General features: G+C 38.7%; 1 protein-coding gene across 1 annotated transcript in view; it reads left to right on the top strand.

Moving 5' to 3' along the window:
- zw10 (zw10 kinetochore protein) overlaps positions 1-23,544 on the top strand; it is a 34,682-nt gene extending 11,138 nt beyond the window's left edge. The window contains exons 7-16 of the mRNA XM_048562407.1: positions 1,472-1,663; positions 1,845-2,008; positions 3,840-4,022; positions 4,823-5,061; positions 7,918-7,989; positions 11,863-12,032; positions 17,249-17,379; positions 19,210-19,341; positions 20,452-20,654; positions 23,236-23,544. Coding sequence (XP_048418364.1) covers positions 1,472-1,663; positions 1,845-2,008; positions 3,840-4,022; positions 4,823-5,061; positions 7,918-7,989; positions 11,863-12,032; positions 17,249-17,379; positions 19,210-19,341; positions 20,452-20,654; positions 23,236-23,356 — 1,607 coding nt within the window. The 3' untranslated portion in view covers positions 23,357-23,544. The remainder of the gene's footprint in view (positions 1-1,471; positions 1,664-1,844; positions 2,009-3,839; positions 4,023-4,822; positions 5,062-7,917; positions 7,990-11,862; positions 12,033-17,248; positions 17,380-19,209; positions 19,342-20,451; positions 20,655-23,235) is intronic.
- Positions 23,545-24,269: the final 725 nt, after the last annotated feature.

Here is a 24,269-nt window from a genome sequence, read left to right as displayed (position 1 = left end):
CGGAAAGAGAGAAGTTTCTTCAGCTAAACTCAATTTGAGTCAACTAAGTTGGCGGTGTTCCAGATATGAAGCCTGAATGCTTTGCCCTCTCCTGAGAAGTGTGGGCCCCATGTAAGAAATGACTTAAACACACATCCCATGGTCCAACAAGCCAGAGGAAAATGAGCTGTTTGCAACTATTTAGATATTATACATGTTTACGGGTACATCGCGTACGGGGTGGTGTTGGCTTCTAGTCTATCATTAGACTTTTTTAATCCAGAGGCTCTGGTAATATTCCAGGGACCTGGATTCGAATCTTGCCATTGCAACTGGTAGAATTCGAATTCAGTAAATGGCTGCAATTAAAATTCTAATGATGATTGTGAAATCATTGTTGATTGTCAGGAAAAATCAGTCTGGTTCGCTGATATCCTTAAGGGAACGAAACCGCTGTCCTTGCCTGGTTCTGGCCCACATGCGACTGCAGACCCACAGCAATGTGGTTGACACTTAATGGAATTAGTAATGGGTAATAAATGCTGGCTGAGCTAGCGACACCCACATCCAAAAAAACATGGAAGTTATAGTCTGATTTTCATCCTGTTCTGAATTTCAGTAACTGATTTTTAGCCATACTGAACTATACTGAGTCCTTGTGGTTGGCGACTCAGTGAGAAATCATGAATGGTTGATTAGCTTTGAGAAACTGTGGCTCAGAAATGTACTAAAAGAGAGTTCTATATTCATAAATGACTGTTGAGCTGTATTGCTTTAAATGCAAGTGAACTACACAGATCCAGAGTAGGAAACTGTGAGATAGCTTTTGGGAGAAGCTGAAGTTGCACTGGTGAATAAATACTGGAGGGGCAGGCTTTGGAGTTCAGGGAAGCTGGAACCCAGGAAGGGAGGGAAGCGCGCTGGTACACGAGCGATTGTCGAGGCAGTCCATGGTGGGATAGCTACTGTAGAGGAAGTTTCAAGGCCTGATCAGCAAAAATGAAGCATTATTCCTTGTGAAGTTTAGTGATTTGATGACAGCCCCGTACCATCACCACCACTATGTCATTAACATCTTTGAGGGGTTGCTCAGAAATTCATGGAATCTGTCTTGTTCGCATTTGATATTTTTATGTGAACTGTGGAGTGTTTGATCACTTTCTATAATGTATACTTATCACTTCAGAAATAAGTTGTACATTTATTGTACATTGTATTTCTGTTCTAACATGTAAAGCCTTGCTGTTTTATGAAGATCTTGGAATCTTATGGCTTCATTCTCTTCTTAAGTTCTCTCGATTTCACCTTTTGTATATTTTAAAGATAAAGATTATTGGTCCCTTACGAGATTGTAGCATTATCGAATGATTTCATCCAAAGTTGGTGGTCTGGTCTGGAGTAATGGCAACTCATAATTGTAGAATTTAATTCATGTTTTTGCTGTGGACACCTTTCTTGGTTTAATGTGAATATCTGTCTCTGAATTGCACAGGTCAGATCCTGATGAAGTATGTATTGAAGCCATTGGTTCTTGATCCTTCCATTGATGTTGAGATTGAATTTCAGACAGAGGATGCAGTATTAAGGTTGATTGCAGTTGAAAAGCAGTCTGATCATGCCTCACCAACAGAAGTTTACCGGAAGGTGATCAATGTTTTGGAGTTCCTACACCAACATCTTCTTTGTACGTACACTTTCTTTCCTTTGCCTTGTCTACTTTATGAATAGCCAATAGGAATTCTACTTGTTGCTTTATTAAAGATGAATATTTCTGCAAAATTAGCCCAACAGCATAATTCAGATAAAACATTTACAGCTAGTTGTGTAGAATATCAACTGTGTCTATTTTTGGTTATTTTTCTTAGATGTGTCTCATTGGGATTCTGTGGTTTGTGACGTAAAACAGGATGTAATCCTGACAGAGTTGCTGGGAGATATGATCTGGGAGGATTTATCAGAAATTATTATCAAGAACTGTTTAGTATATTCCATACCAGCAAACAGCAGCCAATTGGATCAGTATGAAGAGGTAAAGAGACACGCAAAGCAAGGCTGGGGCAATATTGATCAACAGCCGCTTTTGGGACTGCTTTGTGAATTTTTTTTGTACAGTGACTATGAAAACTCTGGCATTACAAGAATTACTTTTCTATAATTTAGTAGATTTTGCCAAAGCTATTATATATATATATATATATACTTGTTTCCTACGGTATCCACTTCCTATCTATACATCTGGCTTCCGGATTTCTCAAGTTTTGACCACACATTTCACAAATGTATCATTGCAGTTCTTGTTTCAACATCTCAGATCGATATCACTGTGTCACTCTCACATCATAATGGGAGACTTTGGCCTCTAAGTAGATTACAGAGCAGATTCCTGTGACCTCTTTGCCACCATCTTGTATTTTTGTAAGAAAGTTTATTTATGAACTGACAATTGGAAATTTACTAAAAATCATAATAAAGTGCATCTTTCTGGATTGATTGTTAACTGTAAAAATCATTAATGGCGTTAATGATCATCCAATATGTAGACACCGATACTACAAACAAGTGCCAACCATGCAAATATTTCTTACAATTCTTGTTGTATCAAGCCGGTGATTGATAAGATGCTTTACTCGCTCTAGATGGAGTCAGTACCTCTCTTTCAATTTTGCAGATGAAAAATGCAAACTGTAATTTGGTTTGAAAGGGCGCAGTGATGTGAAGTGTGCTTTTTCACATTTCCTACATCCTTTAAAGGAAAGACTTCCATCTCTGAACTGGACTGTCGAGCATGGGCTGATTTTTTTTTCTCTCAAATTAAATAAATTGTTTCTTGATAATTAGGAGTCCCAGTTGCTGTGATTGCAATTACTACTAAAGCAAGCTCAGACTGGCTTTAGGGAGAGCAGAATCTAGTTGAGCAAAACTGATTTGGAATTTCGCAGTTTCAATGCTTAAGACAGCAACGGCCACTATAGTACTCTGACTGAGTTGTAACAGCTGCATCCTACACTAACAGGCTACCACTTAGTAAGGACCCATCTGTTCCAGTGTGTCTATCTCCACCAATGCCACACAGTCATTCACTCACACACTCTCTCTCTCTGTCCCTCTAACACACTCTCTCGCTCTCTCCCTCCCTCTCTCTCTCTCTCTCTCTCTCTGTGTCTCTCTCTCTCATACACTCTCTGTCTTGCTTCCAATTTCTCTCCCCCACCTCGCTTTCTTCCTCACTCGCTCTCTCTTTTTCTCCCTCTTTCCCCCTCTCTCTCTCGCTCTGTCCTTCTCTTTCTCTCTCTTCAGCATCACAACTATTTGCAAGCCGCAAACTAGGTCACCATGAGAAAGTTCGTGAAGTGCTAATCTAGTGCTTCCAGTGCCAGGTGAATTTAACTGTAGAACCAACCAGGCTGATAGATGGAGAACGAAACAAAACAGAAACAGAACTGCAGAAGCTGGAAACCTAAGCCAAAAACAGAAATTTCTATAGAACCTTAGCAGGTCTAGCAACATTTGTGTAGAGAAAGTAGAGTTAATGTTTCAGGCTCAGTGATCCTTCATCAGAGCCTGTTTTTCAGTTCTGTAGAAGGGCAGTGGACTCAAAACATTGCCTCTGCTTTCTCCACAGATGTTGCCAGACCTGCTGAGCTTCAGCAATTTCTCTGACACATGGAGAATTTCTTCAGCAAAAGACCCAACTATGAATTATACTGTATATTGCCATTATTGTCTCTTCATATAAACATGTTGCAGCTTCAGTAGTTAGAAGTGCCTGAGGCACCACTAATTGCTTCTTCTGCAATTAATTTGTATGCCTGTGTTTTTCGTCTTCCCACAACCATACCACCCGACCTTTCCACCTCTAGGTGATAAAAGAAACCGATAAGTTTGAGAAGAAACTTAAAGACATGCAGTTTTTGCGAGAGCATTCCACAGACCTATTAAAATATGCAAGGAACGTGAATGTTCACTTTGCCAGTAAGAAGTGTCAAGACGTGATAGTCACTGCCAGAAACCTGATGACATCAGAAATTCACAACACTCTGAAGGTGAATTAATTATTATATATAGCCCTAAGCTGACACATTATACTGACCTGGAGGGTAGTTGAAATGGGAAAAAGCTGGCTGTCCCTTGGTTCCTCAGAAGTTTTGTTTTTCAATGTAATATTGAATATTCATATTGTGCTGGAAAATGCTGTATGAAATGTGGCTAATTTCCTAAAGTGTAATACCTGGCTTATATTGTTTGAACTCTTCAGTGAGTGCACTTTCATGTGTATGATTAAATTTATTTAGTATTGCTAATATATGGCACTATAGGGAAAAAGCATCATAATCTTTCAACCCTATCACTTTATCTCGGTCTTCCCATGTGTGTACTTTGCCTAATTTCTAATATTTATACTCTAGGGGGTGCTCTCACTCCATATTTGAAAGTGACGGTCTAACTACCTGTAACAAATAGCAGAAATGCATTCAAGGCAAGGCTGAAAAAAGGGTTAGAGGGATAGGTTAGATGAAACAACAATGGAAGGAGGCTTGTACAGACGCTAAACTGTATCACATTCTATTTGGGCAGAATGATCTGCTATGTACACTAACTTCTAAACAAATATAATTTCTAAATAAATAACATTATGCAAGATAGTCAGTGAATAGAGAAAAATTCAGGAATCTGTTCACAGTATTGTACGTTAAATAAAATGCTTGATCTAGGAACGTTATTTTAACATTCCAGATTGTTGTTTGGTAGTCTTTTATTTTTATGGTTAAGCATAGGTTTTAGTTTGGTGCGAAACCTTGAGCATAAGATGCAAAAGTCTATTTATGTATTGTTTCATCTTTAGATTACACCTGAGTCTAAGATCTCCATACCAAAGCTACCCAATGTGGGGTTGATCAGCAAAGCAAAAATACCAGAGACGTCTAACATTGCTCCGAGTGACATGGTGAACTTGGGCTATGGAAAGCAGCTCAACCATCGGACTCTCTGCATTCCCACCTGCCGTATCAGTGAATCTGTCCAGAAACTGATAGAATTGGCGTACCAGACACTCTCTGAGGCCACGAGTGCCACACCTGAATGGCAAGTAATTCTGTGCATTCACTCACTAACAGTAAGCGATGCGTGTTCTTCAGGATAAAAATAATTCTTCATTCTCGATGTCCCACCCAGGCTGGTATGGATGAAAGTGTATGCTCAAGGCAAAATAAAACAAAAAATTCTGAAACAACAATTGGCCCATTAAAATTTGTCAAAACTGGCTGAAATTTTGTTTTTACATCCTCAGATATTTTTCTTGGACTGTAATGGATGTAGATTAGAATAGTTTTTCTCAACGCAAGCATTGAGTTTTAGCCATATTCTTAAAGCTGTTTTACAAATGCTTGCTGATGTGGTATGTTTGATGTGGTGCCACCTGAAAAGCTGTAATTATAGTTGATGGGGAATCCTAACTGGGAGAAAAGAAATTTCAGGGAACTCTCTTTGCGTCACATTAGGATTTTAAAAAATTATTCAGACACCTACCACTTAGAAGGCCATTTGGCCCATTGTATCTGTGTATCATTGTATCTATTTCAAAGAGGTTTTGTTTAGACCTTTGCCAACTCTTGTCTTTGGAGTGGGATGGTTCCCATCTGTTATATACTGCCCCTCTGAGATTCTGCTTAATGATTGACGTGTGCCTGCAAACGATGATTAGAAGTGTTCTTATAGAACATATAGAACATAGAACATTACAGCACAGTACAGGCCCTTCGGCCCTCGATGTCATGCCGACTTGTCGTACCGATCTGAAGCCCATCTAATCTACACATATCCATGTACGTCCATATGCTTATCCAATGACGACTTAAATATACCTAAAGTTGGCGAATCTACTACCGTTGCAGGCAAAGCGTTCCATTCCCTTACTACTCTCTGAGTAAAGAAACTACCTCTGACATCTGTCCTATATCTTTCACCCCTCAAATTAAAGCTATGCCCTCTCATGCTCGCCGTCACCATCCTAGGAAAAAGGCTCTCCCTATCCACCCTATCTAACCCTCTGATTATTTTATATGTTTCAATTAAGTCACCTCTCAACCACCTTCTCTCTATTGAAGATAGCCTCAAGTCCCTCAGCCTTTCCTCGTAAGACCTTCCCTCCATACCAGGCAACATCCTAGAAAATCTCTGCACCCTTTCCAAAGCTTCCACGTCCTTTTATAATGCGGTGACCAGAACTGTACGCCATACTCCAAGTGCGGCCGCACCAGAGTTTTGTACAGCTGCAGCATAACCTCTTGGTTCCGGAACTCGATCCCTCTATTAATAAAAGCTAAAACACTGTATGCCTTCTTAACAGCCCTGTCAACCTGGGTGGCAACTTTCAAGGATCTGTGTACATGGACTCTGAGATTTCTGCTCATCTACACTACTAAGAATCTTACCATTAGCCCAGTACTTTGCCTTCTGGTTACTCCTACCAAAGTGCATCATCTTACACTTGTCTGCATTAAACTCCATTTGCCACCTCTCAGCCCAGCACTGTAGCTTATCTATGTCTCTCTGCAACCTACAGCATCCTTCGTCACTATCCACAACTCCACTGACCTTAGTGTCGTCTGCAAATTTACTAACCCATCCTTCTACGCCCTCATCCAGGTCATTTATGAAAATGACAAACAGCAGTGGACCCAACACTGACCCTTGCAGTACACCACTAGTAACTGGTCTCCAGGATGAACATTTCCCATCAACTACCACCCTCTGTCTTCTTTCAGCAAGCCAATTTCCGATCCAAACTGCTATATCTCCCACAATCCCATTCCTCTGCATTTTGTACAATAGCCTACTGTGGGGAACCTTATCGAGCACCTTGCTGAAATCCATATACACCACATCAACCAGTTTACTCTCATCTACCTGTTTGATCACCTTCTCAAAGAACTCAATAAGATTTGTGAGGCATGACCTTCCCTTCACAAAACCGTGCTGACTATCCCTAATCAATTTATTCTTTTCTAGATGATTATAAATCCTATCCCTTATAACCTTTTTCAACACTTTACCAACTTCACAGCTTCCATCTCACGTCCAAGGCTGTGGTCACTCCTTTCAGTAGTAAAAGTGATTTACATGTTTCAATCATGTACAGTGTATGCTGCTCATAGTGGAGTCTCCTCGAAATTGGGAAGACCAAATGCAGGTTAGGCAATGATTTTGAGCAATGCATCTAATCAATTTGCCACTCATGACACCAAGCTTCAAGTCACCATTAGAATTCTTTGCTCGAATTCTGACCCTTCTGTTGTTGGATACTTGCAGGGTTCCAATGAAGATCAACACAGTCTTGATAAGCTGCACCTGAGCTTTCAAAAGAGCATTTTACAACTTTCTTGAGAGTGGACACTGAGTTCAATAATTTCAGATTGTATCCTCTGTTCCCTTACGTTATCTTTGTTTTCCTGTCTTTGGCTTTTCTTACTTTGTTCTCTCCCTCCTTTTCTATCTTGTTCATCGGTGTATGATTTTATTTCTTTTGGTTGTTTCTTGTCCAATTTACCACTCCCTTTGGCCTTGAACTTTGGACTATTTTCTCACCTAATCTCTATTACCTTCCTTATGTTTTCCTCTCCTTCTCCAGATGCCCCTAAAGCCAGTCAATGAAAACTTATTACATAAAAACCGAAAGAACTGCAGATGCTGTAAATCAGGAACAGAGACAAAGTTGCTGGAAAAGCTCAGCTGGTCTGGCAGCATCTGTGAAGAAAAAATAAGAGTTAACATTTTGGGCCTGGTGACCCTATTACATCTCTAACTGATAAGAGAGCAGTAACCTGAAAGTTAAACATTTTACACCGACTGTTCTGTCATATCTGTTGAGTATTTCTGACATTTTCTATTTTTAAATGTGTTTTCTAACAGTTACGTACGGTGTTTTGATTTGTATTTCAGTGCCATGCAGCTTTTCTACACTGTTAGAAACATGTTCCACTTGTTCTACGATGTGGTACCTACCTATCACAAGTAAGTATTTTAAAACACTTCTCAAAAATGAATTTTAAATTCTTCACACTGTTGAATTTACAGAGTCGTTACTAAATTTGCTGGTGCAGTAGCTTGGCCAAATTGCTGATTAATGTAATGGCGTTTTCAGCCTATTTAGGGAAGTCAGCTGCATGGTCCCTAATACAGGCAGAAATTGACTTGCATGTAACTGAGAATCATTGATCCATCTTGGTATGTTTAAACAGCCTAAATATGTGTTGGCATTTTCATTTCCTCCCAACCAAAGAAGCCACTTATAATTATAGGTTTACAGGGAAATTTATTTACAGTGAAGAAATCCATTTGTCCAGTTTACAGCAAAATATATTGGGACTTGATGTAACTTTAGCCTCCGGTGGATCATGGATTGATGAGGTAATGATCAAGTTAGAAAAGGAGCACAAGTAAAAGTGATCTGTTTGGAGACTAGTAAGAGAAAAGCTTTCTCTTTGTCAAAGGCCAAGAAGGCCTTTGACAAAGAGAAAGCTTTTCTCTTACTAGTCTCTTGTGTGGCACTTTGTCAAAGGCTTCTAGAAATCCAAACAGGTTGCTTCCTCTGGTTCTCCTTTTCTGACTTGTCCTTTGATAGCGGATTAGCTCACTGGCAGAAGATGGAGAGTGGGGATGAAGGGCTCTTTTTCAGGATGGCAGCTGGTCCCTAATGGAGTTCCGCAGAGGTCGGTATTAGGACCATGATTGTTAATGTTCTGCATTAATGATCTGGACGAAGGAACTGAGGACATACTTGCTAAGTTAGCCCATGACACAAAGATAAGTGGAAGTACAGATAGTATTGAGGAAGTAGGGAGGCTGCAGAACGATTTGGACAGTCTAGGAGAATGGGCAAAGAAGTGGCAGATGGAATACAATGTTGGGAAAGTGTGAGAGTATGTACTTCGGTGGGAAGAATAGAGCGTAGATTACTTTCTAAATGAAGCAAGACTTTGGAAATCTGAAGCACGAAGGTTCGTTTGACAGTTAGGAAGGCAAATACAATGTTAGCATTCATTTCAAGAGCGTTAGAATACAAAAGCAGAGAAGTATTGCTGAGGCTGTATAAGGCTCTACTCAGACTGCATCAGGAATATTGTGACCAGTATTGTTTCCCTTCTAAGGAAGGATGTGCTAGCCTTGGAGTGGGTACAGAGCAGATTTATAAGGATGATCTCAGGGATGATTGGCTTTGTAAATGAGGAATGGTTGAGGACATTGGATCTGTACTTGATGGAGCTTAAAAGGATGAGGAGAAGGATCTGGTTCAAATTTGCAGAGTACTGAGATGTCTGGTTAGAATGGACGTGGATATGATATTTCCACTAGTAGCAGATGCTAAGACTCGAGGCACAGCTTCAGAATGAAGGCTCTTGCACTAGCTTGCAATGTACTTTTAAAATTGCCAAATATTTTCTCAAGCATCTTATTTTCAAGTGAACTAGCAACTTAATTTGACTGTTTAGGACTGATTGTTTTTGCTTGCAGTTCTCAGTGAAGACTGATTTTACATACTCCAGAGACAGTGTACAAACAAAATGTCATAATTCAACATGTGAAACTTCAATTCTTAATGCAGTGTTGAGACAAAAACACACCAGACATGTTTTGGTATGTTGCTATGTCCATACCCGAGGCGAGTCTCCCTAATTTGCTCTGGTTTCAGGTGCGTACCCCAAACTGAAAAATTCCCAGCTTGGAAGGGATGAATTCATTCTCCTGTATTTTCACGCTGCCTCAGTTGGTTGCAATAACACTAAATTAATAAACAGATCCTTTCTCTTGTGGATTCCTTTTGACCAGACCAAATAAACTTGTATTTTGATTGGGTCCAATTTAACCAAGTTTTGTTGAGTTAAAAAGTAGTGAGTTTATAATGTAGTAAATGTCAGGTGAATTAATCATGTAATACACATACACACACATTAAAAGTAAAAGTTGTTCCCAAAAAGATAAAAGTTTAGTAAAACACAGCTGTATGAATCAGTCTCTGAATTGTTTTTCCAAGAATAGCTAATTGAATGTTGTAGCCTTTGCAGTGGAGGTTACCAAAAGCAATGATATTCATAGTTGGGCAGTTAGTTTCAGGATTCTTATTTTTGTCAATATGTTGAAGTTCTGGCATGAATTACTTCCGTTCTTTCATTGTCAGGTAACTTTATTTTAACTGATGTGCTGCAGTGTGAGTAAGGAAACATCTTTACCTGCAACACTGGGGTAATTAGGGAATAGCACTTCAAGTATGGCTTTCATTGTGCACTGATGCTTGAACCTAGACAGGTGCGTGTGAGCACATTTAATTCCACTAACGCACTTCAGTAGTGTTGAAACTGAATTTTTAACCCCTGTTCTTATGCATCCTTCAAAATGAGAAACACAAAATGAGTCTACAGTTCAAAATATCATCTGCATTGAAATGGTTTGCTATTGAGCAGGGCATGCCAGCTGCTTGTTATTTTAATAATTGCTCGAGATCACAGTCCACTCTATGAAGTTTCTTTGAGAGTGTAAATTTACAATTCCACCACTTGGTCTCTCCAGATAACCAGTAAGTTATATCCACAGCCATTTATTGCTTTATCAGCTCTCTTTTATAAATTTTGAAATTACAAGCGAAAGGTGTTCATAAGGTTTTGACGTCTGATCATGACAATATGAAAACCATAGAACTGTGGATGCTGTAAGTAGGAATCAAAAACAGAAATTGCTGGAAAAGTTCAGGTTCTACAGCATCTTTGGAGAGAAATCAAAGTTAATGTTTCAGGTTGAATGACCTTTCTCAGAATACAAATGCTAAACCTGCTGAGCTTTTCCAGTAATTTCTGTACTTGTTGATCATGAAAATATGCCTGCCTTTGAGCTCATGGGTTAGGTGAGAACACATTATCGTCATTTGAACCTTTAAATAGCGGAATGATAGAGACCTGTACTGTCTCCAAGTCAAGCACCATCTCAGTTTTAACATATCTGCACTTCTACATTCTGGTCTCGTGTGCATTCCCAATTAAAGTTGTCCGACCGTCGGTGGCCATGCCGTCAGTTCCTAGATTCTAAGAATTGTAATTCAGCCCCAACACCTCATTTTCCTCCTTAAACTTAAATGTGAATTGATGTTGGGTATTGTGAAGAACTTGCAGCGCAGAGAAAAGGTTTTTAGTCCCAGAGGTTCTTGTTGGTATTTATGCTTTTTGCATGAATTTCCTAGATCCATTGAAACTGATCAATTTATCTGCTCCTTTCTGCCATGTTTTTAATCCATCATTTGAATATGTAAATCTGTGATGTCATGGTGGAGACGATGTTGTAGCAATAAAGTCACTGATCTCGTAATCCAGAAACCCAGGCTAATGGACTGGGAGATATAGGTTCAAATTCAACCACAATAGTATGTTCATTAATTGCTTTAGGGAAGAGAATCTGCTGTCCTTACCAAAACTGGCCTATATAGAACTCCAAACCCACAGCAACTAGTTCAAAATAGCTTAGTTGAGGTGAAATTAAAGATAGGAAACAGATGTTAACCTTCTGTTCTTTTTGCTCACACACTGTAAAGATGTAAAGATGAATAAAATCAATTGGCCTTTCTTAAAGTCATTGCATTAGAAATTCTATTAAAACTTAAGATTTCTTAATGTCGTGGAAATAATGCTGTATTGTGATTTTGCTTAAAACTGCATTTGGAAGTGTCATTGCAAACATTAGCAAAAGCTTGAGTTGCATTGGATCTTTTTATCTATCTATTTAATTCATATCAAGGTTAAGATGGTTATTAAATGTCAAGTCCTTTCCAGTTGTCATTTAGTTATTTGTAGAAGTTACAGTATTGTGGTAATTTTAAATTGCTTTTTTTTTCTCATTTAGGGATACATTACAGAAGTTGCCACAGTTGACTGCTATCCACCACAACAATTGTATGTACATTGCCCACCACCTGATCACCTTGGGACACCAGTTCCAGTGCAACCTGCCAAGCCCTTTGTGCAATGGAGCTGCCACCTTTGTAGATTTTGTGCCAAGTTTTAGGCGATTAGGTGTGTGGCTGGATTTCTTTTCACTCATTGAACCCAATAATGATCTAGGATTTCTGAAGTATTTCCTAAAATAGCATAACAGCAATGATGATCCATAATTTATTGTGTTAGAAGTAGAATTGAATGTGATTGCAAATATCTAGGCTTCAGTTACAAGAATGGTGAATCAAATTTGTTGCTGTGATATTTTAAGATTAAATTGAAAAGTTTGCCTTGCTCCTCTAAAGAATAAGAGCTTTATTAAACATTAATATTGTGGATTGTTTTTGTGGCAGTGTTGACAGTGAATTTTCTTGGTCTACTTCTGGGTATATTCTCAAGTGAAAATTTACATTGAAAGTGAGGGAATTTCTTTGTGGTTGTGGATGTGCATTCCACCACCCTGTCACCACAGTTATGAAGCTATAAGCTAGCTGAAAGATTGTCAAGAATTTCAAACCCAATAAGCCTGCAGTAATTGATGCAACATAACAATGAGTGACTCTGTAGCACTAGTTTAACCTTCAGTAGTGTTCAGAATATAAGAACTAGGATCAGGAGTAGGCTGAATGGCCTGCTTCCACACTGTAGAGACTATGATTCTATGTGATGATTCTAAACTTAAAGAAGGATAATTATAAATGAATGAGGACAGAGTTGTGTGGTGTGTAAAGGAATTTAGCAGAAAACAAGGTTAAAACACAATGACAAATATTTTAAAAATGTTCACGACTTGCTGCAAATATATATCACGGTGAGGAAGAAGGGTTCTGGGAAGGAGATAAATCAACTGTAGTTAACCAAGGACATTAAAAATAGCATCAAATTGAAAGAAAAAGGGAAACAGTGTCGCAAAGATTACTGAAAAGATAGATATACAAACCAGCTGAAGATGACCACAAGAGAAGAAGATGGAGAAAATAAATAGTGAGGGTAAACTAGGAAGTAACATAAAAATGGATAAAAAGATATATAGACTTATTTATGTGTTTATAGATTGTATGTATATATTTCAATATATAAAATGGGAGATACAGGCCCCAGTGAATACAGGCGGTTTAGGGAATGAGAGTGGAAAATAATAGGGAAATAGGAAATGGCAAAGGAGTCGCAAATAATCCTTTGCATCAGTCTTTGTGGTAAAAGACAGTCATAGCCTTTCAAAGGTACTAAATAGCCAAATGTCAGAAGTGGGGTAGGAAATAAATCCAGAAACTATCACTGAAGGAAATGTATGAGGAATGCTGATATGACCCTGGTATAAAGCCGATATGACCCTGGAACAGATGGCTTGCATCCTAGGATATAAAGGAATTAAGTGCCATAATAGTGGATACACTAGTAGTAATGTAACAATAAACCTTACATCCAGAAAGGTCCCAGATGGCTAGAAAACTGCCATTGTAACACCCTCACTCAAAAAGGGAAAGAGGCACAGAACTATAGAGTGGCAACAAAAACAAATTGCTGGAGAAACTCCAGGACTGCAGCATCAGTGGAGAGAAAGCAGAGTTCAGTCTTGCCACACATGCTACCAGACCTTCCAGCACCTGCAACTGTTTGTTTTTATTTTAAACAATAGGTCAGTTAGCTAACATCTGCCATTAGGAAAATGTTGGAATCTATTATAAAGGCGATCATAGCAGAGCATTTGGAAATATATAACATAATTAATAGAATCAGTGTGCCTTTAAGAAGGGGAAATCACTCCTGACAAATTTGTTAGAGATTGTTTGAGGAGGTAATGTGCAGAATGAATGAAGGGGAAGCAGTATTTGCATTTCCAGAAGACATTCAATAAGGTACCATACCGGAGACTACTTTATAAGAAGAGAGCTTATGGTGTTGGGGGTAATATTTTAGTATTATTGAGGATTGTCCTAAGTAATACAAAATGAAGGGGCTAAGTGTACTTTTTTATATAGCAACCTGTAACTAGTGATCAACCGTAGGGATCAGTGCTGAGGATCATTATTATTTATAATATATATTAATGTCATGGATGGTGGAAGTGAATATATTGTTGCCGAGTTTGTGGATAGCACAAAAATAGGTGGCAACATTGACAGAGGAATACAGAATTGGCAAAACCTCCACAAATGAGATACTGTGGAAAAGAATGAGAGGTATGCACTTTGGCAGGAATAGTAGAGGAGCCGAAGTTTATTTCAATGAAGATAGACTGCAGACAGCTGCAGCACAGGGGTTCGGGGATTGTCCTCATGCATGAGTAACAAAAAGGTAACAAAGAAATTTAGTAGGTATTATGGAAAACAAATGGAATGTTGGCCGTTGTTTCAAAGGGAATGATATATAACGTAGGGACCAAACACACTAGAAAATGCTGAAGAAACTGCAGTATCTGTGTAGAGAGGAATAGTCAATATCCTGTCGTGAGCCCAGAACAGTTCTCTTGGAGAGTCATGTTGGACTCAAATTGTTAACTCTGTTTCCCTCTCCAAAGGTACTGCCAGACTTGTTGGATTTCTTCAGCATTTTCTGTATTTTGTTTTGATAAAAATAGGAAAGCCTTGCAAAACTATGTAAGGCACTATGTAGAACACACCTAAAATATTGTGAATGGTTTTGGTCCCCTTATTTAAGCAAAGATAAATTGGCATTGGAGGCTGCCCAAGAGAATGCTAATTTTTGGTTGATCCTAGAATTTTCTTGGATTTTCTTATGAGCAGACCTTAAGTAGGTTGGGCCTACACTTACTTGAGTTTAGAAGAATGAGAGGTAATTTTATTGAAACATAGGATTTTTAGGAGGCTTGATAGGTTAGATGCTGAGAGGCAGTTTCTCCTGTGTGGAAGAATCTAGGATCAGAGGGCATAATCTCAGAGTAAAGTGTCTCCTTTTAAGGACGGAAGAGGAGGAATTTCTTCTCTCAGAAAATGTTGAATCTGTGGAATTCTTTACAGCAGGGTGCCTTAGAGGCTGCATTATGTGTATTCAAGTCTGAGACAGATTTTTAATTGGTAACGGAATCGAGTTTTCGAGAAGAGGCAGTAGAGAAGAAGCAAACTTGATGATTATCAGGTCAGTATGATCTCAATGAATGATGAAACACACTAGATGGACCAAATAGCTGACTTTAGCTCCAATATCTTATGGTATTCCCTCCATCCACCACCTGAAACTGCAGTATTCCATGTTTGATAGTCAGTTAGATTTAATGATAGTTTTAATGTTGTCATAGTAGTAGTCTTACCCTTTGAGTTCGAGCCAAAATTTCTATCTTAAACATCACCAAGCCACATGAACTTTTCATTCTTATGTGTGTGACCTTGTTCTGCAGAACATTGATTAAGAATGTCACAAGTGTTTTAAATGCATTTTTTTGTTTCTGTGATGACCATAAGACTATATAGGAGCAGAATTAGACCATTTGGCTTGTTGAGTTTGAACTGTCATTCGGTCTCGGCAGATATGTTTCACAATGCTGTTCTCCTGCCTTCTCCCTGTAATATTTGATCCTGTTACTAATCAAGAACCTAGCTATTTGTGCCTTAAAGACTCTCAATGAGTTGTTCTCCACAGCTCACTGCAGCAATAAATCCCAGAGATTAACCACCCTCTGGGTGAAGAAATTCCTCCTCATCTCAGTTCTAAAGTTGTGCATTCATTCTGAGGCTGTACCCTTGGGTCCTGGTCTCTCCTATAAGTGGAAACACTTCTCCACATTCACTCTATCCAGTAATCTAAGTTTCAATCAGATATCCTCCTCCCCCATCCTTCTAAATTCCATTGAGCATAGACCCAGAGTACTAAATGCTCTTCATATAACAAGCCCTTCATCCTTTAGATCAGTCTAGTAGTCCTCCTCTAGACCGGGTCCAGTGCCAGCATTCCTTAGATATGGGGCCCAAAACTACACAAAAGTTTGAACTACAGTCTGACCAGAGCCTGTACAGCCTCAACAGTACATCTCTGCTGTTATATTCTAGTGCTGTCAAAATGAATGTTAACATTGCATTTGCCTTCCTAACTGCCAGCCATACCTACATGATAGTTTTAAGAAAATTCTTAACTAGTATTCCCAAGCCCTTTTGTGCTTCAGATTTCTGAAATCTTTCTCCATTTAGAAAATAGTGCCTCTATTCTTCCTATCAAAATGCATAACCTCATGCTTTCCCACATTGTATTCCATCTGCCACTTCTTTCCCACCCTCCTAGCCTGTCCAAGTTCTTCTGCACCCTCCCCACTTCCTCAGTACTACCTGCTTCTTCAATTATCTTTGTTTCGTCTCCAAACTTAGCAACAATGCCCTCAATTCCTTTGTCCAGATTGTTAATGTACAACATGAATAGTTGTTGTCTCAGCATGGACACCTGTGGAACACTACTAGTCACTGGTCGCCATTCTGAAAAGACTCCTTTCTCCCTACTCTGTCTTCTGCCTGTCAGCCAATCTGCTATTCAAAAAAAAAGAACAAAAACAGAAATTGCTGGAAAAACTCATCTGGCAGCATCTGTGGAGGAAAGTAGAGGTAATGTTTCGTATCCAGTGACCCTTCTTCAGATCTTCTAATAATACCAGTACCTTACCTCTAACACCATGGGCTCTTTATCTTATTTAGCAGCTTTCTGTGTGACGGCTTGACAAAGGCCTTCTGGAAATCCAAATGGATCACATCCACCGGCTCTTCTTTGTCTAACTTTCAGGATTCCATTAACTGTTCGCTAAGAAGTAGAAAAAAGTCACTTGTCTCTGAACAGTTTGTTTTTTTCATTCAAATGCCACCTTCTACTGTGTCACAATTAAGAACTTGGCACACACTAGAAGAGTGAGCTTTGCTGAGTTTTATTTTTCTCTTAAGGCCTTGATGTATTTAGTTATTATGGAAAGGTATGAGTGGAAACTGTGCAAAGAAATATATAGGGAGAGATAATGTACCTCCGAATATTATACTTTAAAAAAAGTTCCATTTAGATTGTGGTGTTCCAACATTTTTTGACTACTTATACTTTTATTCCTGTTTTTGATCCAAAATGAAGTTGGTTTTGAAACATTGAAAATAAATTGTATACTAGATGAATAGATTTTAATTTACAGACTTTTAAAAGTAAATGTTACCATAAGTAGTAAATTTTGAGCCTGACATCAGATCAGAATCAAATTGTTGTTGGGTATGATGGATTTGGGAGTTTTACTACAATAAATTGCCTTTCTCAAAAAAAAAGTGCATTTTTCAAACCATTTTTTTAAATGGCATCATGTTTCTCCTTGCCAGGAACGGAGTGTTTCTTGGTGCAGTTGCGTTCCCAAAGAGATGAGTTACTGGAAAGGTTGTCGAATGCGAGAAATCTTTTGAGCTTGGATGATGTGAATAATTACACAGCTGCAAATAAAGCAGTCCGACAGGTTGGATGTTATGTTGCAGTTGCATGTTCTTTAAAATTTGCAAAGGCGTTGGCAAGTTTACTAAGCTAAAAGGAAAATACAATGGTAAATGCAGAAAATCTGAACCAAAATTGAAACATTTTATAGAGTGTCATACAGAGACATGGTCTCCCGCTTACACTACAGATATTGAATCAATGAAGGTCGAAAAAATTTTAAAAGAATCATAATGGAATTGAGATATTAACAACTATCAGGAATGACTGTGCAGGATGGATCATCTTATTTTCTCTCATATAGCTGAAGTTGTGGCCTGATGCAATAGAGACCGTTAAGATTATGAGGGGATAAAAATAGAATGTTGGAGAATCTCAGCAGGTCTGGCAGCATTTGTAGAGAGAAAACAGTTAACGTTTTGATTCCTGTTTTGACGAAGTGTCACAGATGCTGCCACCTGCTGTGTTTCTCCACCTCTCTGTTTTTTTTTCAGATTTCCAGAATCTGGAGTCCTGCATTTAAAATTGGGCTGGCTTGTTAACTGGATGTACAGGTTTCTGATTGCCTGAAACATAGAAATCATTATTTTCAACAGGAAACTCCAGAGAAACTACTTTACTGTGTATAAGGTGGAATAAGAAGCATTTCAGAGAATTAAAGTGAGAGGAAAGGGAAGAAAAGGATGTACTAGTTAACATACTTGAAAGGGAAGAGATGAGTGACAATGGGAACTGCAGATGCTGGAGAATCCAAGATAATAAAATGTGAGGCTGGATGAACACAGCAGGCCAAGCAGCATCTCAGGAGCACAAAAGCTGACGTTTCGGGCCTAGACCCTTCATCAGAGAGGGGGATGGGGTGAGGGTTCTGGAATAAATAGGGAGAGAGGGGGAGGCGGACTGACGATGGAGAGAAAAGAAGATAGGTGGAGAGCAGAGTATAGGTGGGGTGGTAGGGAGGGGATAGGTCAGTCCAGGGAAGACGGACAGGTCTTCCCTGGACTGACCTATCCCCTCCCTACCTCCCCACCTATACTCTGCTCTCCACCTATCATCTTTTCTCTCCATCTTCGGTCCGCTTCCCCCTCTCTCCCTATTTATTCCAGAACCCTCACCCCATCCCCCTCTCTGATGAAGGGTCTAGGACCGAAACGTCAGCTTTTGTGCTCCTGAGATGCTGCTGGGCCTGCTGTGTTCATCCAGCCTCACATTTTATTATCTTGAACGAGAAGAGAGATGGCTTGTATGGGGCATAATTCATAACATGAAGCATTTTGGTTAGAGTCAATTTGTGCCCTCTAAGTTAGAGACAGGTTAGTTGTTTTTCCTTTAACTTATGATTTAGAATAGAGACCTACTTGAATAATAGAACTAACAGTGGTTATATCTGACTGTATTCAGGACTTGACTGACTAACATTATTGGTGTGGGCTGCACCATTTTCGGGAGATTTGAAGAAAAAAAGTTCTATTTCTGAAATAATGGATTCATCAAAGTTCAAAAATAAGCTGCAACTTGAAGTGTGACCTGCCTTTTCAGTCTGACCAATGTGGTTTCAGTTTTTCAGTCTTTGTACAGTTAATGCCTTAACTATATTTCTATATAAATGTAGTTCATGTCTCATGTCAGTCCTTTATATGGTGTTGGCCAGGGATTATTTGGATATTTATATTATCTCTTTTAAGTCATTGATTTCTGTTCTAAATCCTTTAATATTTTATAAAGGGTTGGTGGGAAACCCTATTAAAGAATTGTGAAAATTTTTGTATCAGTCGAATCTCCTGTTCAAGACTGTCCTATTCCAGCCACCAGTAGAGTTTATTTAAAAGGTTGTTTTTCTGTTTAACTTTTTCAGGTGATTCATCAGCTAAAGCGGTTGGGCAAAGTTTGGCAAGATGTGCTTCCAGTTCATATATATTGCAAATCCATGGGTACTCTACTTAACACAGCAATTACAGAGATTGTGAATAAAGTCACAGCACTAGAGGTAATTTGGAATGAAGTGGGATAAGATTTTGATCAAGGGCTTTTAGATTCTCAGGACTGGAATTCTAATATTCCATCACTGGGTGATGAATGGCTATGTTCATTGGCACAGATAATAATACCTCTTTTATGTTTGAAGTTCTGACCTAGACATAAGTGTGCTGAAGTTGGGAACCTGAATAGAGTTAAGTTTTATTTTTGTTATGTTTAGTTTTGGTGATGTTTTATACATTTAGAGTGTTGTGCACTGTTCTGGTTTTCAGATTCAGAAACACTAGAGAAGGTATAAAAGTATTTACAAGGATGATACCAGAATCAAGAATCTGTAATTGTTGGGAAAGACTGAATAGTTTAGAGATCCTTCCTTTGGATAGTCAAGGGAGTAAACCTTAAAAATTATAATTGGGTTCACTAGAGATGTAGAAAATATTTCGGCTTGCAGTGTGCCCAGAATTGCATGTCCTTAATATGTCATTTATAGATTCAGAAGAAATTTGTGAGTAACTTATTTACCCAGAAAGTAGTTGGAGTGTGCAATGTTCACAAAGAGTTGTTGAGACAAATTGTCTTAAGTGCATTTAAGGAAATTTTGTATAATCACATGAAGGAGAATGTAATGGAGAATATCCTGATGAGGTGAGATGAAGTACAGTTGGAGATTGCTCCTGCGGAACATCATTACCAACATTCATCACTTGGCTCAAATAAACTGTTCCTGTGCTGACACTAATTGGATGTGGATTTCACCTGTTCATCAGGGCATTGATTGAAAGTTGGTTGCGGCATTAACAATATTTCCCTCCTTTAGTTTGAAATAATGTAACAGAATTCTTAACATCTGCTAGAGTACATAGGCAGAAGTTTTAGTTGGAGGCCTAGTAAACTCTGTTATGTAATGTTGTCTTATTGTGCCCATATGCTGGAGTGGAACTAGAACTGTATAACCGTCTAACCAAATTAATCTGAGAGGTACCAAGAATATTAACCAGCCTATATATTAGAGTGGCCTATATCCTATTGTGGTGTGTTGCTTTAGATTCTGTACTAATCTTATTAGTTTTGAGTTGACTATATTATGTTTTTAAGAATTATTCAACCTTGTATGTTGCAGGATATCTCCTCAGAAAGTGCAGATTGCCTTTATTCGTTGTGTAAAGTCATACTGGAGGAAGGTCCACAGATCTTCCAGCCACTACCTGAAGAAAGTGAAAACAAAAAGTATCAGGAAGAAGTTCCAGTATATGTCTCAAAATGGCCGAAATTCAAGGAGCTAATGATAGTACTTCAGGCTAGTCTGCAGGAGTTAGTGGACAGGTACATGCCTAGATTATAAATGGCTCATAAATAAGTACATAATATGTGCTTTCTACAACAATACGTAATAAATGGCTGGTGTAAACTTTTCCTGTTGACTAATATTCTGTTGAATTGTCCACATTAGCAGCAGAGTTTGCATATGCAACATTTTTTTAGTGTGTTTTTTTCCCCAAGTTACAGTATGTTCTTTCAAAGTCAAATTGTTTGTTGCATTGGACAAACTGACCTATGCCAGTGTGCTCTGTCTTTCTTTGGACTACCCTTCCTGCAGCACATTTTTCTGTCTTTTCACTCTCTCTGCTGCTCCTCCTCTCCCCCACCATCATTGGCAGTCCTTTACAGACAAGGATGACTCTTCCACTCTCAGGCTGAGTCCATAGGCAGCTGTACTGGCCCCACCACCCCATCCTACTCACCTCAACCACAACCAGCGCCACCATTCTCTACTTGTTCAAGAATATGGCAAGATTAAGAATATATCATCATCTCTGCTTGGTGTAAATCAGATCGTTATGACATGGAGACAGACGGCCAAATCAAATCAACGTCTCTGTCCTTATATTCAAAACACAGTAAAGTTAAAAGTGCTCAGTGATTCTTAAAATTGACCCGTAGTTCCAAACTAGACTTTTTGAATATCCACTACCAGACTTTGTGAATACCTGATCCAGGCACCAGGTTTATACCTCGAACAAAAGGTTTAACAATTTACTGGTAATACAGTAGTTTTGCAGAGCTAAGTTAAACCACAAGATAATCTAATTAAAGATTGTGATTTAACCTCAATCTTCTTTGATTCAAGATCCCCTTTCTCTCAAAGACAGGCAGACAGAGTTATGGGATAAATTAGAATGGAAAAACAAATGAGATGTAACTGGCAAGTTCACTTAAGATGATTCCACGATCCGTAATATTCACGGTGTAAGAGACTATATCTTGCTTGGTTTCTGATGACACTGATGTGTGCAGATACCTTCCAGTAGACTTTGGGGACTATTCATTTAATTTTTATAACTGAGATTCTGTTCTCTGACCTTTTAGTAGGTTGATAATGAGGAGACCACCACGGAACAATTAAACTCCTATCCTGTAGCTTTCACAAGTGCAATCCATCTGACACAGTCCAAAACCAGTTCAAATTTTGGCCTATCCCAGCCAGACTGACGTCTGCCCATGAGGTTCCAATTAATACTCAATATCAGTTCTGTTCTGGAGAAAATATACCAGACTGAGTGTTAATTTTGTTTTTCTCCGCAGAAGCTGCCAGACCTGCTGAGTGTCTCCAGCATTCTCTGTGTTTCAGATTTCCAGCAGCCCCAGTGTTAAACTGAATTAACTGCAAGAGTGAGCTGGTCTTCCCTTCTTCTGGCACTGGCTGGGTGTTCACGCTTCATTTATGCAACACTCAGCCATGATGTAGAAGTTTCATTATTCAGTTCAACAGGACAAGTTTAAACCTTGTAACTAATTTACAGATACAACTGCAACGTCCTGTTTGGTTTTTTTGGAGAAGAAAGTATCCATATAATAGAAAAAGAATATGAATTGGGCATTCATTAAATTCTGTTAGACAAGTTTTTTGTTCCCTATGGACACTAAATATTTGATCTCGCCATCTGCCAGCTGGGTAAGCATGTCTTTGGCATCCAAAACCAGCATCAGTCAATGTTGGCTGAAGTGCCAAACATCAGGACAAAGCTAGATAATTATTAAAAATAACCCATTTCGTCTACTGTATTGTAACCTCATTATCAGCTTTGCTTTTTCCAGGGCTTGCCATTATCCATCCCTTTGTCTTTCTATCTCTCTGGGCTCTATCTCCACCTCTTTGCTTACTCCTTTACCCCCTGCTCCACCCCTGTCTTTGGCATATATACCACCTTTTCCTAGCTACTGATAGTTCTGGAAAAGGATCACTGGACTCAAAGTGTTAACACTCTTCTGTCTCCATAGATGCTGCCAGACCTGCTGAGTTTCTCCAGCAATTTTTGTTTTTGTTTGATTTCCAGCATTCACAGGTTTTTGTTTTGTTATAGATAATTACCGTGTTTCATTTTAAGTAAAGTTACTGTAATCCCAAGAGTGTATTTACAGATGCAAAATAAGAGATTAACAGGTAACACCAGCATTTATTTGCTGTCTTTATCAGAAGTCAACTTCTCAGAGCACTTCACATTTGAGTTGAGATGCTTGGGTAAATTGCTGTTCATATTCTGAACCAACAACATATCTTAAGCAACAAGATGACTCGTCAGTCTTTAAGCATAGGGGATGGTACGTGTGCAGCCAGGGTACTTGGATTCTTGGTATCCACACCTCACATTTAAGGATAAAATACTAGATTCTTGTTTAGGTAGAAATGTGGTGCAACTGGTCTTGCAGCCTACTCAGTGCTTCCCCCTCTCAAAGGCTCTGCACTGCTCTCCACTGTCAAATGTATAAAATACTAATGAGTTTTTTTTGCCTAAAATGCCAATTTGATGAGAGTATCTTTCATTTACAAATTCCTAATTTAATGTTTAAGATATATCATACTTTAGACCATTTTTGATTTCACTTTATTTTTTGATGTGTTTAGATGGACTGATGGGAAGGGCCCTTTCGCAGCAGAATTTTCTCCAGTTGAGGCAAAGAACCTCATCCGAGCTTTGTTTCAGAACACAGAGCGAAGAGCTGCAGCACTGGCAAAAATTAAATAAATATTGTTAAGATTTTCTATGTATTCTTTGAATGAAATGTCAATAAATGTATATTTACCTTGGAAACTTCTTAAGTTTTGGTTTTAATACTTTTTAAAAGCTATACATATAATGAATATTGTAGCAAAATCTTCAAGAAGCCAACTTGTTGTATCAACTGTTGCCTGGAATAAAAACATTGCAAATACTTCCCTTTTAGTCACTCTTCGGATTCTTCCCATGTTATTGTGACAATTATTAGGACAATTAAATTATTTCAGAAAAAGATCTGCTGGAGGTAGCCCAGAGATGCTTCGCTTGTTGGTCTGGATATGGAGGCACTGTTCTTGTGAGGAGAAATTGAGTATTGAGCCCTAAACTCTTTTTGGAGTTTACAAGAATGAGACCTGACATTACTGAAACATGCAATTCTTAAGTACTTGAAAGAGTAGATGTGGAGAGGTGGTTTCCCATATGGGAGAGTCTAGGGCCAGAGGACATAATCTCCGAATAAGGTGTCATTCATTCAAAACAGAGATAAGAAGGAATTTCTTAACTCTGACGTTGGTGAATTGGTGGATTTTTTTTAACCACAAAGTGTTATAGAGGCCGATTCATTATGTATAATCAAGACAAAGATAGATTGAATTTTAATTGACAAGGGAATCAGGTGTTAAAAAGAAAAGGTAGGTTAGCAGAGTTGAAGATTAACAGATCAGCCACGATGTCATTAAATGGTACCTCACACTCGATGGGCTAAATAGCCTACTTCTGTTTCTGCACCTTGAGGTCTTACTGCCTACGATATCATTCACCTCCAAACCCGGTAATTTAAATTGCACTGGAGCTTCTGAGGAGAATTTTTTTGCCAAAAAATAATCTCCATCTGGAATTCCCACCTTGGCACTTCTTGACTTCACCTTTCTGAAAATGC

The sequence above is a fragment of the Stegostoma tigrinum genome, chromosome 32 (genome assembly GCF_030684315.1).
Source record: "Stegostoma tigrinum isolate sSteTig4 chromosome 32, sSteTig4.hap1, whole genome shotgun sequence".
Lineage (NCBI taxonomy): Eukaryota > Metazoa > Chordata > Chondrichthyes > Orectolobiformes > Stegostomatidae > Stegostoma > Stegostoma tigrinum.
The sequence above is the reverse complement of the archived record's forward strand: the minus strand, read 5'-3'. Positions and strand labels throughout refer to the sequence as shown.